The sequence below is a fragment of the Schistocerca nitens genome, chromosome 2, assembly GCF_023898315.1.
Source record: "Schistocerca nitens isolate TAMUIC-IGC-003100 chromosome 2, iqSchNite1.1, whole genome shotgun sequence".
NCBI classification, from domain to species: Eukaryota; Metazoa; Arthropoda; class Insecta; order Orthoptera; family Acrididae; genus Schistocerca; species Schistocerca nitens.
Genome location: NC_064615.1, coordinates 150,802,011 through 150,818,822, shown reverse-complemented (window position 1 = coordinate 150,818,822; position 16,812 = coordinate 150,802,011). Strand labels below are relative to the sequence as shown.

Below are 16,812 nucleotides of genomic sequence, written 5' to 3'. Positions count from 1 at the left end.
ATGCGTTTTGGGTTTCACCTTATCGATATTTTCGGAATTCATACTGGTTGGAATGGAGGGTCGAAGATTCACAACAAATGAATGTCATATTCGACGGTAGTTTTGTGGATCACTTCTGCTACCATTCTTGTAGACGGTTGTGACCTATGTTGTCTGTTAGAGAACTATTTCGATTTAGAGATGCTCGCCGATACATCGTCAGCTTGGAAGTTAAATGTCAGGTGCCATTCGCGCTCAAAAGACTTCGAACGGATGCTCAGGCGCTAAACTGGAAGGATTTACACTTTCGCGTGCACTGTGTTTCTATTATAACAAGCTCATTGTGATCTGTATCGTACACATTACATTACAGACCGTAAATGTGTCATAATCACAGAAATATTGAATCACTGCTCTTTTTCTTCACACACAACGTTTTGAAAGTATATATGTACGTGATGTCTGTTCTTTGGGATATGTCCGTAAGAACAGACACCACATTTATATATAATGATGGCGATGACGGGCAGTGATCCTTTCAGTGCAGATGTACACCAAGCTCGAACTCTTACCAGAATCGGCGCGTTGCCGCGAGTAGTGAGACAAATGAGCAAGGGCACTACATCTTTAGTGTGTGGTATAAGTTGAGAATTGGTGTCTGACGGGAGGCGTGCTAGAGCAGCCCATGCTCCATGCGGATGTGCTCACCGCCGTATCCGGTTGGCACAGTGGTCAGCGCGTCTGCTTAGTAACCTGAAGACCTGGGTTCGAATCCCGTTACAGTACATATTTTCAACATACCTCGTTGATACAAATCAATACTCATTGGCAGCTTATGACTCTAAATCCTTAGTCTCTCGAAAGTAGTGATGTCGGTGAACCGGGAGCTTTTCTGATTTATGAAAGGCCTTCGATACTCACGACAATGTCAATTAACAACCAAAATACGATGAGACGAAGTAGTTTCACAGTTAAGTGAGTTCAGGAAATTTTGACAAAGAGAAACCGGAATGTTATTCTGGACAGCGACTGTTCATCGGAAGTACGTAGGGACTTCAGAAAGTAAGTTACACACGTAGTCTCACGCTAAGATGTACGCAACAAGTGTGGCGCGTTGTCAGAAGCGAGAATACGTTCTGAGTGTTCTACAGACACAGTTCAGCTGCAGCAGACGTAAAAGATCCCTCACAGGGGGCGAGTAAAATGGAGCGGCAACTGAAAACGTAGTCTGAAGTTGAAGTATAGGGGACAGTACGTTTCTTGTGGGCAAAACGTCCAGATTGTACACAGATTCAACGTGAAATCCTAGCGGTATGTGGACGAAAAGGAATGTCGCGTCGTGCCGTAGTGAAATGGTGCCAAGTACACTGACGAAAGTTGGAAGCCGTGATTCTCCATGTAAATGATGATGTCTATTCAAATTTCGCACTAGTCGGGTAAGAAAAAAAGTTCAAATGTTTGTGAAATCTTATGGGACTTAACTGCTAAGGTCATAAGTCCCTAAGCTTACACACTACTTAACCTAAATTATCCTAAGGGCAAACACACACACCCATGCCCGAGGGAGGACTCGAACCTCCGCCGGGATCAGCCACACAGTCCATGACTGCAGCGCCTTAGTCCGTTTTTTTCCGATATAGTTCGTTGCGTTTGGTCTGGGCGGACGTCACAAGACATCCGTTCAAGTTGATTGCTTGACTCAGTTTTTTTTTTTTTTTTTTTTTTTTTTCACAGAGAGCACGCAGCTCTCTGACCGAACACGCTGAGCTACCGTGCCGGCGGTTTATAATGTTGGTGGGAAACGCAAACCAAAGATAGCGATTTATTGGCAGAACACTTAGAAAACGCCGCAGGTATATTAAAGATGATGATGATGTTTGGTATGTGGGGCGCTCAACTGCGCGGTTATCAGCACCCGTACTAATTCCCAACCATTGCTCGGCCCAATTTCGGCACTTTCATGAATGATGATGAGGACAACACAAACACCCAGTCATCTCGAGGCAGGGGAAAATCCCTGACCCCGCCGGGAATCGAACCCGGGACCCCGGGCTCAGGAAGCAAGAACGCGACCGCGAGACCACGAGCTACGGACTCTCTTTTTTATTTTCATTTTGTTCGTTACATCTGCTCAGGGCGGAAGTCGTAAGACATCCGTTTAAGTTCGTTGTTGATCGATTAACTCAGTTTTTTTTTTTTTATTACAGAGGGCAGCTAACCCTCTGACCGAGCACGCTGTGCTACAGTGCCGGCTCATTTTGTTCGATTTTGTTCGTTGCATCTGCTCTGGGAAGACGTCGTAAGACATCCGTTTAAGTTCGTTGATGATCGATTAACTCAGTTTTTTTTTTATTACAGAGGGCACGTAACCCTCTGACCGAACACGCTGAGCTACCGTGCCGGCAGGAGGACTCGAACCTCCGCCGGGACCAGCCACACAGTCTATGACTGCACCGCCTGAGACCGCTCTGCTAATCCCGCATTCCCGGCGGGGTCAGGGATTTTCTCTGCCTCGTGATGACTGGGTGTTGTGTGCTGTCCTTAGCTTAGTTAGGTTTAAGTAGTTCTAAGTTCTAGGGGACTGATGACCATAGATGTTAAGTTCCATAGTGCTCAGAGCCATTTGAACCATTTTGCTAATCCCGCGCGGCAGTCGGGTAAGACTGGCGCTAGTAGCGCCACAGTGAGGGTACAACCCAGGCTTACTTTAAATAAAAGCTGTAACGGTCGCGAGCGTTTGTTACCTCTGAGAATGGACGTCGGGAGTTCATGTTAGTCAAGAATGCCTTTAAGGCGAAAAAGACGTCGTCGTCAACACCTCACTGAGTTTGAACGAGGCTACGAAAAGCTGGATGTTCCTTCTGCATTATTGCAGAAAGACTTGACAGGAATGTAGCGACTGTACAGGATTGCTGGCACGATGGTCACAAAAACGTACGTAGCACTGTCGAGATGGAAGACCATCGTCTTCGGCATATGGCTCTGGCGCATCGTTCTGCATCTACAGCAGCAATTTGAGCAGCAGTTGGCACCACAGTGACACAACGAACTGTTACATATCTCGTATTTCTAGAACAGGCCCGAGCCAGACGCCATGTAGCGTGCATGTTACCAATCCCAAACTACTGCCATTTTCGACTTCAGTGATGTCAAGAGAGAGCTCACTGAAGGCAGGATGGAGGTCTGTGGTGTTTTCTGATGAAAGCCGGTTCTGCCTCGATGCCAGTGATGGCCGTGCGTTGGTTAGGAGGAGGCCAGTTGGGGGCCTGCAACCAAGCTGTCTGAATGCTAGACACACTGTGCTTACACTTGGATTTACGGTCTCAGATGAGCTTTCGTAAGACAGCAGGAGCACTCTCGTGGTTATCACACGCACCCGGACTGCAAATCTGTACGTCAATCTGGTGCTTCAACCCGTCCTGCTGCCATTCATGAACAGCATTCCAGGGGGTGTTTTCCAACAGGATAACGCTCGCCCACATACCACCGTTGTAACCCAACATGCTATACAGAGTGTCGACATGTTACCTTGGCCTGCTCGATCACCAGGTCTGTCTACAATTGAGCACATATGGGACATCATCAGACGAAAACTCCACAACCTGCATTTACCGTCTCTGTATTGACCGACCAAGTACAACAGTAACGGAACTGCATCATCCCACAAGCTGATATCCGGTACCTGTACAACACAGTGCGTGTTTGCATTGAAAATTAAAATTCTAGCGACTATAACTGTTATTAACGTACCAGTATTTCACATTTGCAGTGGCTTATCTCGCGCTTGTATTAGCCTGTGACCTTGTAATGTTAATCACTTAAATATGTTACGTAGACAAATGTATTCCCAGAATTCCATTACTCTACGTTAATTATTTTTTGGTGTTGTGTATTACGTATACGTCACACACGTGGATGATGCTGAGCCACCATGCAGTCCAGATCACGCATCGTGCTATTTCCATCTTTTCGGCCACTGAAAGAACTTCTGGGAGGAACAGTCTTCCAACGATGACAACGATCACACAGTGTTTCCCAAATGGCTCCGTGAACAAGGAGGGGACTTATATCGTCGAGGAATTGAGCGATTGGTAGAACATCCCGATCCTTGTTTACAGATACTTGCTATGTTGAAGAATGGTGTCAGGTATCTGTTTCACTTCGAAGTGTAGTGCAACATTCCACAGCAGTTACATCACCCTCTATAGTACTGACTTTTCAAAGTCCCTTCGTATTACGAGTGAGTACATGAACACCTTATGACAGAGTTCCCGAGCCGGCCGAAGTGGCCGAGCGGTACTAGGCGCTGCAGTCTGGGACCGCGCGACCGCTACAGTCGCAGGTTCGAATCCTGCCTCGGGCATGGATGTGTGTGATGTCCTTAGGTTAGTTAAGTTTAACTAGTTCTAAGTTCTAGGGGACTGATAACCTCAGAAGTCCCATAGTGCTCAGAGCCATTTGAACGATTTTGAACAGAGTTAGGATCAAAATTCCTGATTTGCGCTTGAGGGCAAACACATTACACAAGAAGTGTTCCACAGGTCCACCTTCCACGAGAAGGAAGGCTTCAGCATGTCTCCTCATCGTTGCTCATACAAGTTCAAATATGCCAGACATTTTCCGAATGCACTAACAACTGTCCGCAATGTGTTCCCGGAGTTGAGCGACACTATCTACAGGACTGGAACACACCAAAGCTTTCAAATGACCTCACACGCAAAAATCCAACGCGTTCAAGTCGGCGGACCTAGAAGGCCATGGTACTGACCAATACACTCGTTGCCGCAACGCTGTTCACCAGTTCGCCCTACTCAGGAATCCGGAATTATAATAAAACCAAGTTAAATGGAGTTTATCACTTTATAATTTACGCCCCACTTGTGGTGTTTTGAAACAACGGTAGTATTAGATATTAACAGCGTTGGAACACTGGCATGACTGCACTTACGCGTACGTTATATAGGGCACACCATTGGTTTGGCTCAAATGGTTCAAATGGCTCTGAGCACTATGGGACTTAACATCTCAGGTCATCAGTCCCCTAGAACTTAGAACTACTTAAACCTAACTAACCTAAGGACATCACACACATCCATGCCCGAGGCAGGATTCGAACCTGCGACCGTAGCGGTCGCGCGGTTCCAGACTGAAGCGCCCAGAACCGCTCGGCCACCAGCGGCCGGCACACCATTGGTTTCCGGACCTATGTTTATTAAGATTATTTTCTTGTTTCATTATTCTCTACTCGTTACTTTCCTTTGTGGCGGAGGATAATTTGTGTACCAATATCACTTCTGTCTGTTCCTGTTCCAGTCGCGAATGACTCGAGCGTAGAACGATTGCTGGTTAGTCCCTGTGTGTGCTCGAATCTCTTTATCTTCATGGTCTTTTCGCGAGATATATATAGCACCTAGTAATTTATTGGTTGACTCTTCTGGTAACGTGCGCTCTCGAAACATCTGCATAACGCTTCTCCTGCAGCGTCTGCTACTGCAGTTGGCTGAGCATCTCCGTGACACTGTAGCGCTTACAAAATGAACCTGTAACGAAACGTGCTGCTTTTCTTTGTATGTTTCCTATTTCCTCCATAAATACTATCTGATACGGATCCCAGACTGACGAACAGTATTCATAAATTGGTCGAACGAAGATTTTGTTAGTTAATTCCTTTACTAAAAGACTACACTTCCTAAGGATTCTTCCAATGAATCTCAGTCGGGCATCTGCCTTACCCAAGATTAGTTTTATGTGGTCGTTTCACTTTAAATCTCCCCGTACGCTACTCCTAAATATTTTATGGAAGTAACTGATTCCTGTGATCGTTCTGCAATCATGTGTAATCATACAACGGGCCTTCCTGTCTATGTATTTACGATACGTTATGTTTGTTTGTGCTGAATCAACCGCCACTCCCTGCACCAAGTGCCGACCCTCTGCAGGTCTTCCTGATTTTTACTACAATTTTCTAGCTTTGCGACTTCTCTGTATGCAACAGCATCATCCGCAAAAAGCTTCATAGAACTTCCGATGTTATCTATCACGTCATTTATATATACTGTGAAAAACGAATGGTCCTACAACACTCCCTTGGGGAACGCCCGAAGTTATTATTTACCTCTGAAGACTTTTCTCCATTGAGAATAACAAGCTGTGTTCTGTTTACTAGAAAGTCTTCACTCCAATCACATAGTTGGTTTGATTTCGTTAATTCAATCGTCAGTCGCCCTGTAGACTGATGGTCCCCACACAGGCCGAAACACTTTTTTACTTCTCTTTCACAAATGTGAAGTTGTTCTACCGAGCAGCAACAGAAGTCAACGCGTAGCAGAAATAACTCAATACCGATAAGTCGGTTATACGTACAGTATTTAATAATCACTTTCTGAATATAGGAAGTGAACTAAATAGATGCTTAGTTCCTACAGAGAATCACACAACTCCCTTAGAAAACAGTTTTCCGAAACCGTTATCTGAAATACTCCTCCATGATACTAACGAGGAGGAGATTGAGTCGATAATTAAATCACTAAACAGTAAGGACTCTTAAGGATATGGTGGGGTTTCTAGCAGAATACTAAAGTACTGTTCAGCATATGTTAGCTCAGCTCTCAGCCATATCTGCAACTTTTCCTTTCGGAATGTTCAGTTTCCTTTAGTAGTGAAGTCACTTTATAAAAAAGGAGAGATGGGCAATGCAGACAATTTTAGACCTATTTCTATTTCCCTGTATGCCCATTTTTTCAGAGATGGATATGGGACTCAGCTGTTGGTTCAAAATGGTTCAAATGGCTCTGAGCACTATGGGACTCAACTGCTGTGGTTATCAGTCCCCTAGAACTACTTAAACCTAACTAACCTAAGAACATCACACACACCCATGCCCGAGGCAGGATTCGAACCTGCGACCGTAGCAGCAGCGCGGCTCCGGACTGGAGCGCCTAGAACCGCACGGCCACCGCGGCCGGCCTCAGCTGTTGGTCAGAGGGCCTGAAGATGGCGTAGTAAATCACCGAAACTGGAAATTAGGCGGCTAAAAGGTGTTTGATCTGGCATCCTATTTCTATTTTATCGGTGTTTGCTAAAGTTATTGAAAAAAATATATACACAAAGGTAGCTGATCATTTCAATTTACGAAATTTGCTGTAAAATATACGGTTTGGTTTTATAAGTGGTTTAACAACTGAAAATGCTATGTTCTCTTTTCTCTGTGAGTGTCTAGACTGATTAAATAAAAGGTTGCGAACGCTAGGCGTCTCATTTGATTTAAGTAAGGCGTTTGATTGTGTTGATCATAAAATGATACTGCGAAAGTTGAACCATTATCGAGTAAGGGAAGTAGCTCACAACTGGTTCACCTTTTACTTTGAAAACAGACAGCAGAAGCTCATTCACCACAGTACTGAGAATGGCGACGGCATGCAGTCCCAGTGAGGCACAGTTAAGTGGGAGGTACCTCAGGGGTCGGTGCTGGGGCCACTACTGTTTCTTATTTATGTGAATGATATACCTGCCAGTATTACAGGTAATTCTAAAATATTTCTGTTTGATGATGACACGGCTTTGTAGTGAAGGATGTTGTGTGCAATACTGACACAGGATCATATAATTCAGTTCAAGGCATAAGTTGATGGCTTGTAGAAAATAAATTGAAGCTAAATCACAGTAAGATTCAGTTTTTACAGTTTATAACACACAATTCAATAAAAACTGTCATTTTGATTACACAGTATGGGCATATGATTAGTGAAACTGAACAGTTCAAATTCCTAGGCGTTCAGATAGTAAGCTGTCGAGGAAAGCTCACGTTCAGGATCTTCCTCAAAAACTAAACGCTGCTTCATTCATCATTAGAAGAATTACTGAAATAAGTGATAGTTCAACAAGAAAAGTAGTCTCTGATTCAAAAGGGGTATTCCTGGCTCAAGAAATGGGCGGTTAGAGCAATATGTGGCGTAATTTCGCGAACCTCTTGTGGACCCCCAGTTCAGTAGTTTGGGAATTCTGACATTGGCGTCTAAATTCATGTTTTCTTTAATGTCGTTTCTTGTTAACAATATCAGCTTATTCCCAAGAGTTAGCAGCTTTCACTCAGTTAACACCAGGCAGAAATCGAATCTGCATTTTGATCGCACCTCCTTCACTGTTGTACAGAAAGGAGTGCAATATTCCGCTGCATCCATTTTCAGTAAGCTGCCACAAGAATTCAAAAATCTTAGCTGTAATCCACCCAACTTCAAGTCTAAACTGGAGAGTTTCCTCATGGCTCACTCCTTCTATTCTGTAGGGAAACTCAAGGAAATTTGTTTTAAAAAAATCAAGTTACTTTCTGTATTACGTTGTCGATTACGTTTATTTAAACTTATGGCTCATCGTCTTCATGGGATTCATATACGTTTCAATTTATCTGTTATGACTCTTCTGTTTTTATTTCATGTACTGATTCGTTCCATGACAATTACTCCTCAATTTGGTCCTAAGGAACATGATACGTGTAAAAAAAATCAATTAGCTAAATCGGCATCGGCACTCAGTCTGTCAATATGTCCTTTCCACTTTCTCATCTCCATAAATCCTCTCCAGCGTACCTCAGTATCATTGTAGCCTCATTTAAAGATGTACGGTAGTCATTGCTAATGGTGTTGGTTGCAGACACGACCAATACTGGGGGCGGCGTGGGCGGATCGTGCTCGGCAGCGGAGGCGGTGGGCGGCGGCGGGGCCATGGCGGCGCCGTGGGGCGGCTACGGCTGTTCCTCTACGTACGCCAGCTACTCGCCCCTGCAGCCCACCTTCTCCTACTCTGGAGCCGACATCGCTTCAGCCTCCGACCCTTCTGGAATCAGCCACTTACCCACAGGTAAACGCTTGGCTTCTTCACTGTCAACGTCTTTCTTAATAGCATATGCACAAAGAAATAATACCAACTAATATTAACCAAACAATTTCTGCATCAGTCACATATTTATTTTGCCTCTACGCGTTTCGATGGTTCACACCAACATCTTCAGGTGAAGAGTTGTTTAATTACGTTGTTGTTGCTTTTTGTGATGTTCACAGACGCTGGTGTTAGTGAAGAGCACAGGCGCCTTTCCACAGTAGGAGACCAAGTGCAAGGCAGTCTAAGTTGCGTCTTTTGCTGGTGATAAAATTGTATTCATAGAAGAGACACTATTAAAGCCAAAAAAAAAAAAAGAAATGTGAATCTGTGAGAGCGAAGTGTACTTACAAGGGAAGTAGAGTTGAAAAAAGGCTGTACTTTCGAAAAAAGCCCTCATGTTTCATTTACAGGGTGGCGCACGAAATGTGTTACCATTTTGTTTTTGAATATAAACTTTATTGTCAATACAATCTGAAAGGAACATATACTACAATGAAGAGCCGTCCATGGAGATTTATTCTAACTCAGCACATGCTCAATATATCCACCATTTCGTTTCCTAACTTCCTTCAAACGAACACAGAAGTTAGTGGTTACCCTACGGCACATGTCTACCGTAATTTCACTGCAGGCTTGAAGAATAAGTCTTCTGAGCTCCATTAAATCACGTGGACGTTTCGGGAAAATTTTTTCCTTTAGGTACCCCCAAAGAAAGAAGTCACGTGGACTGGGGTCTGGTCTATTTGGGGGCCAATTTTGTCCGTCATTGGAGCGACCTGGAAACCTGAGTGAAATGATCCGCATGTCGAAATGCTCGTGTAAAAGCTCCAACACAGTGTTTGCAGTATGTGGCCTTGCTCCATCTTGCATGAACCACTGCGTGTTGAAGGGCAAGGCAGTAGCAAGAAGCTGTGGAATTTAATGGAGCTCAGAGGACTTATTCTTCAAGCTTGCAGTGAAATTACGGAAGACATGTGCCGCAGGGTAATCACTAACTTCAATGTTCGTTTGAAGGAAGTTAGGAAACGAAATTGTGGACATATTGAGCATGTGCTGAGTTAGAACGAATCTCCATAGACGGCTCTTCATTGTAGTATATGTTCCTTTCAGACTGTATTGACAATAAAGTTTATATTCAAAAACAAAATGGTAACAAATTTCGTGCGCCACCCTGAATCTTTGTACTCAATGTAAGCAAGTATATCTATGCATAACATTTTTGAAGTAACGGTGTAAACATAAACTGAGGTGACAAAAGTCATGGGATACCGACATGTACGTATGCGAATGGCGGTAGTATGGAGTGCACTCGGTATTAAAGGGCAGTGGCGGAGCAGTCATTTGTACTTCGATGATTCACATGAAAAAGTTTCCGACCTCATTACGGCCGCACGACGCGGATTAAAAGACTTTGAACGCGGAATGCTAGTTCGAGCTAGGCGCATGGGACATTCCATTTTGAAAATCGTTAGTGAATTCATTATTGTGAGAACCACAGTGTCAAGAGTGTGCGAAGAAGACCAGATTTCAGGCATTAACTCTCACACCGGACAACGCAGTGCCCTATGGCCTTCGCTTGACAATCGAGAACAGCGGCGGTTGCGTAGAGTTGTCAGAGCTAACAGTCAAGCAGCACTTCGTGGAATAACCCCGTAAATCTATGTGGGACGTACGAAGAATATATCCGTTAGGACAACGCGGCGAAATCTGGTGTTAATCGGCTATGGCAGCAGACGACGGAAGCGTGTGTCTTTGCTAACAGCGCCATATCGCCTGCAGCACCTCTCCTGCGCTCGTCACCATTTCGGTTGGACCCTAGACGACTGGAATACCGTGGCCTCGTCAAATGAATCCCGATTTCAATTGGTAAGAGATGATGGTAGGGTTCGAGTGTGACGCAGACCTCATCAAACCACGGACCAAATTTGTTAACAAGGCACCATGCAAGCTGATGAAGACTCCGTAGTGGTGTGGGCTGTGTTTGCATGGAATGGATTGGGTCTTCTGGTTCAACTGACTGGAAATGGTTATGTTGTACGACTTGGAAACCATCTGAATGCTCCCAAACAACGATTGAATTTTGTGAATGACACTGCGAAATATCACCTTTTAGAGATGTACCTGGGAAGTAAAATCATGACCACTCCCACCATGTGGTCGAACACCTCCTGGTAGTGTTGCGGGCACATTACACAAAAAAGCAAAGAATGGAAGTGGAAGAGAGACGAATGGGCACTCATTATGGCGAAGATGTGAGCCGCAAATGCGTAAATCCGCTGATACAAGCCGTTCTTACAAAGAGCACAGAATCTCAGAAACGGCGAAGCTGGGCACCTGTTGGTGTACCACCGTCATGAGCACCTACGTAAAGTGGCCGAAGGACGGACGGTGAAATAACGAGTGGGCCGTATGGAATTGGACAAAACGTAGAGGTCGTAGGATTCCCCACTGTGTAATCCAGGATAGGCAGCCATCTGTGGCAGATCTGACTGCAGAGTACACTGCCGATGCAGGCAGAAGTGTTTCAGCGCACACAATTCAAATGCTACTGTTGAACATGGACTCCGACGTGTTCCTGCGTTGACCCAACGACATCGCCAGTTATGACAGCAGTGGACACAACATCAATAAGTTTTCGCAAAGGATCGATAGAAACGTGTCGCCTGTCGAATGAATTGCATTTCTTATTCCTTACACGCCGTCATCTAGGCGAATGGCTGCACAAAACACACACCCGGCCACTAAACGCACACTGATATCTTGGCTGCATATGTGACTGATCTGTACCTACTGGAACACATATCGGGCCCCAGCTGCGTGCCCGTAAACCACCATCACGTAATTCGCGGTAATTGTTTGACATGTGCGTACGCATCTGCTGCCACATACTTCTAGAATCCTGTCAAAGACTTGTAGAATCCATGTCAAACAGGATCTGTGTTACACTGTGTTTCGAAAGTGAAACAGCACGCCATTCATAATGTTTTGGCTCATCGGTGTATACTCTCTCGCCGATGTATTTTTAATCACTTAAACCATAATTTGAAACCAGTTTAAAATATGATCAAGGGAGATTCATTTATCAATGTTTGACAAAACAATGTGATGTATTTGTGCTAAAGCATAATCTTATTGTGAGGTGTGAAAAGCCAGTCACTCGTGAGCTGGTTTGACGTTTGCTGCTAGAGAGAAGGAAATCAGCTTGTAGTACATCAGAGTGTTATACCAGGTCGAACAATGAAAGAGGAATATCTAAAGTAACTCTCATAAGACTTAAGAAAATGAAATTGCACTTTTGATGGTCAAAGCAAACAGTCACAGACATATAGTTTCACAACAAAAGATTACTACTGTTTGAAGTTTCTTTACATTTTTTATAGTCTTCTGGAAGGACTGAAGCGGCCCGTCGCGAACACTTCTCCTTTTCTGGAGAATGATACTTTGCTTACCTCAACTAAATTGTATTCTCGTCAGTACCACTGTGCCGGCTATCCCTCTAGGGTGAGGGTATTTTTATCACCGTATCATTTATGTACGGCTGGCTATAAGTGCTTTTTCCCGTCCGCCCCCGGTAGCTGAGTGGTCAGCGCGACAGAATGTCCCTGCTGGATCGGAGATTTTCTCTGCTCAGGGACTGGGTGTTGTGATGTCGTAATCATCATCATTTCATCGACGCGCAAGTCGCCGAAGTGGCGTCAAATCGAAAGACTTTCACCTGGCGAACGGTCTACCCGACGGGAGGCTCTAGTCACACGACATTTTCATTTAGTACTTTTCCCAAAAATTCTGGGAAATCATGCTGAAATCCAAGATTATGAAGATCGTGGAAGTTTTGAAGTTTTTCTGCTCCGAAAGTCTCGAGCAGATACACATATCGTACAGACTTGCTGATGTCGCCTTCCCTTCCTCATCCTCAAAGATGTGAGGCCTCGTCACACCTGAGATTGAGACAGCACACAAAACTATAGGCTCTGTGCTGACTGACAGTCGTTCGTGCAATTGTAAGTTTTCAGGTGCCCAGTAACTAAACTTCTGGTTGCTTACATACCTACTGATGTGCAAATGAGGGTCATCTGACATGAGAAGCTTGTCAGAAAATCTTAAGTCATCTGTAATATTTCCCAACATTCTTTCACAATAGAACCATAGTTGAGCCATGTGGTCTCATAGTTTGTTCCTGTATATCTTAAATTTAGTAAAGGTGAAACTTCATATTCGAAACACTGTGGTGTAATCGACGGACAGCTGCTCGATTTAAGCTGGATTTTCCTAGAAGCAGGAATTCTGAGCTCGCCAAACAAGACAGGTCGTTTCACGTCGGCAGGAACGCAACACTCAAATACGTCACGCATTTGTGTTTTCCCAGAAAATGAAACCGCAAGCGCATTAACTATTCACTCCATACGTGTAGTCTGGGAAGAGTGTTCAAAGTGCTGTTACTTCAACGAAAGTTCTAATATACTGTGCGGTATTAGGGGATTTGAGTAGCAGCACTTGGGTTTGCTGTCAGTATATCAAAAACTAATGAAACGTACTTTACTTATCAAACTCTTACTATAGTTCGCCTCCTTCTGACACAAATGTATTTTTCATGTGCTTGGCGTCGTAGTCATTACTGTTGACAGTTTTTATCAACTGAAGACATAAAGTCTGTATATGAGTCCGCGATCATTTTATTTTTATCACTTTTATTTTCACAAGTCCGTCTTGATCACATAGATTTCTTTACACTTTATGACCGGTTTCGGCTTATCGCCATCTTCAGATCTGTTGTAAATATAAATATTGCGTAAGCGGCTAGGTTCAATTAATTAAGATTAAAAGTATAGAAGTCTTAGTGATGCATGAAATATAAAATATAAAATATTTATAGCCATGTATGTCAGACATACATACCGGAAAAATATTCTGATGTAAATCATCGTCAAGTTAAACATGTGCGTGCTAATACTCAGATTGCTTCAGTAACCTAATGCCAGCAGAGGACACTTTAGCCACAGTACATAGTAAACCAGTGTCGCCAATATAAAGATTAAAATGCGGTATGCATTGTCCTTAGTTAAATTTTTGTGTAAATACTGACGCAATCTGAGTAATAGCACGCACATGTTTAACTTGACGATGATTCATATCAGAATATTTTAACGGTATGTATGACTGCCACACATGGTTAAAAATATTTTATATTTTATATCACTAAGACTTGCATACTTTTAATCATAATTAATTGAACCTTGTCGTTTACACACTATTAATATTTACAACAGATCTGAAGATGGTGGTAAGCCGGTCATAAAGTGTGAAGAAATCTATGTGATCAAGGCGGACTTGTGAAAATAAAACTGTTGACAGTAATAATAATGTGATACCGCACTTGTGTTGTTGTTGTTGTGGTCTTCAGTCCTGAGACTGGTTTGATGCAGCTCTCCAAGCTACTCTATCCTGTACAAGCTTCTTCATCTCCCAGTACTTACTGCAACCTACATTCTTCTGAATCTGCTTAGTGCATTCATCTCTTGGTCTCCCTCTATGATTTTTACCCTCCACGCTGCCCTCCAATGCTAAATTTGTGATCCCTTGGTGCCTCAGAACATGCCCTACCGATTGGTCCCTTCTTCTTGTCAAGTTGTGCCACAAACTCCTCTTCACCCCTATTCTATTCAATACCTCCTCATTAGTTACGTGATCTACCCATCTAATCTTCAGCATTCTTCTGTAGCACCACATTTCGAAAGCTTCTATTCTCTTATTGTCCAAACTATTTATCGTCCATGTTTCACTTCCATACATGGCTACACTCCATACAAATACTTTCAGAAACGAATTCCTCACACTTAAATGTACACTCGATGTTAACAAATTTTTCTTCTTCAGAAACGCTTTCCTTGCCATTGCCAGTCTACATTTTATATCCTCTCTACGTCGACCATCATCAGTTATTTTGCTCCCCAAATAGCAAAAGTCCTTTACTACTTTAAGCGTCTCATTTCATAATATAATCCCCGCGGCATCAGCCTATTTAATTCGACTACATTCCATTATCCTCGTTTTGCTTTTGTTGATGTTCATCTTATACCCTCCTTTCAAGACACTGTCCATTCCGTTCAACTGCTCTTCCAAGTCCTTTGCTGTCTCTGACAGAATTACAATGTCATCGGCGAACCTCAAAGTTTTTATTTCTTCTCCATGGATTTTAATACCTACTCCGAATTTTTCTTTTGTTTCCTTTACTGCTTGCTCCAATATACAGATTGAATAGCATCGGGGAGAGGCTACAACCCTGCCTCACTCCCTTCCCAACCATTGCTTCCCTTTCATGCCTCTCGACTCTTATAACTGCCACCTGGTTCCTGTACAAATTGTAAATAGCCTTTCGCTCCCTGTATTTTACCCCTGCCACCTTTAGAATTTGAAAGAGAGTATTCCAGTCAACATTGTCAAAAGCTTTCTCTAAGTCTACAAATGCTAGAAAATCTTTCTTCTAAGATAAGTCGTAAGGTCAGTATTGCCACACGTGTTCCAACATTTCTACGGAATCCAAACTCATCTTCCCCGAGGTCGGCTTCTACCAGTTTTTCCATTCGTCTGTAAAGAATTCGCGTTAGTATTTTGCAGCCGTGACTTATTAAACTAATAGTTGGGTAATTTTCACATCTGTCAACACCTGCTTTCTTTGGGATTGGAATTATTATATTTTTCTTGAAGCCTGAGGGTATTTCGCCTATCTCGTACATCTTGCTCACCAGATGGTACAGCTTTGTCAGGACTGGCTCTCCCAAGGCCGTCAGTAGTTCTAATGGAATGTTGTCCATTCCCAGGGCCTTGTTTCGACTCAGGTCTTTCAGTGCTCTGTCAAACTGTTCACGCAGTATCGTATCTCCCATTGCATCTTCATCTACATCCTCTTCCATATCCATAACATTGTCCTCAAGTACATCGCCCTTGTATAGACCCTCTATATACTCCTTCCATCTCTCTGCTTTCCCTTCATTGCTTAGAATTGGGTTTCCATCTGAGCTCTTGATATTCATACAACTGGCTCTCTTTTCTCCAAAGGTCTCTTTAATTCTCCTGTAGGCAATATCTATCTTACCCCTAGTGAGATAAGCCTCTACATCCTTACATTTGTCCTCTAGCCATCCCTGCTTAGCCATTTTGCACTACCTGTCGATCTCATTTTTGAGACGTTTTTATTCTTTTTTGCCTGCTTCATTTACTGCATATTTATATTTTCTCCTTGCATCAATTAAATTCAATATTTCTTGTGTTACTGTTAAAACTGTTGACAGTAATAATAATGTAATACCGCACTTAGATATTGAAAATAATGCATTTTTTTGAATTTGATGACGACGCTGTATTATAATATAGTAGACTAATGCATTATTAATATGTATTATTGAAAATATTGATAGCAGACACGTTAAATAATGCTACTAAAAACTATTGATAATGAATGAAAAATGAATTAAGAAGTAGCGTGATCTATCCAAAAACATAATTTTATTAAATTATGAAATAAATAAGATGTTTCATCAGAGACCAGGATTCCCAAAGTATTCAGTGGGAGGAAAAGTTTGGGTGAGGAGCAAGGACCTGGTGGTGACGCCACTCGTCCTGTGCCCACAGTCTTGCCGGACCACGCGGCAGCGAGCGGCGGCGCCGGCAGCAGCAGCGGCGCCAGCGGCGAGTACGGCAGTATGTTCTCCAAGAGCCCGCCGGCGGGGGCGGGGCCGGGCGGGGGCGGCGGAGGCGGCGGGGGCGGCGAGCTGGAGCCGCTGTCGTGCGCGGGCGGCATCGTGCCCACCGCGGGCCTGCCGCCGCAGCCCGCAGCCTCGCACTCGCCCTACAGCACAACAGGTGAGGCGCCGCCGCAAGCGAACGTCTTCTGCTTCGTCGACAAAGGGGCCTTACAGCCCGGTCCTTATCGACTTTCACCGTACTTGCAAGATTTGA

The 16,812-nt window shown here is 43.7% G+C and overlaps 1 protein-coding gene across 1 annotated transcript in view; it reads left to right on the top strand.

Annotated features, from left to right (window-relative positions):
- LOC126234888 (protein lozenge-like) overlaps positions 1-16,574 on the top strand; it is a gene marked incomplete at its 3' end in the record, with an annotated part of 759,148 nt that extends 742,574 nt beyond the window's left edge. The window contains exons 5-6 of the mRNA XM_049943628.1: positions 8,629-8,835; positions 16,486-16,574. Of these exons, the coding sequence (XP_049799585.1) occupies positions 8,629-8,835; positions 16,486-16,574 (296 nt within the window). The remainder of the gene's footprint in view (positions 1-8,628; positions 8,836-16,485) is intronic.
- Between the last annotated feature and the right edge of the window lie 238 nt (positions 16,575-16,812).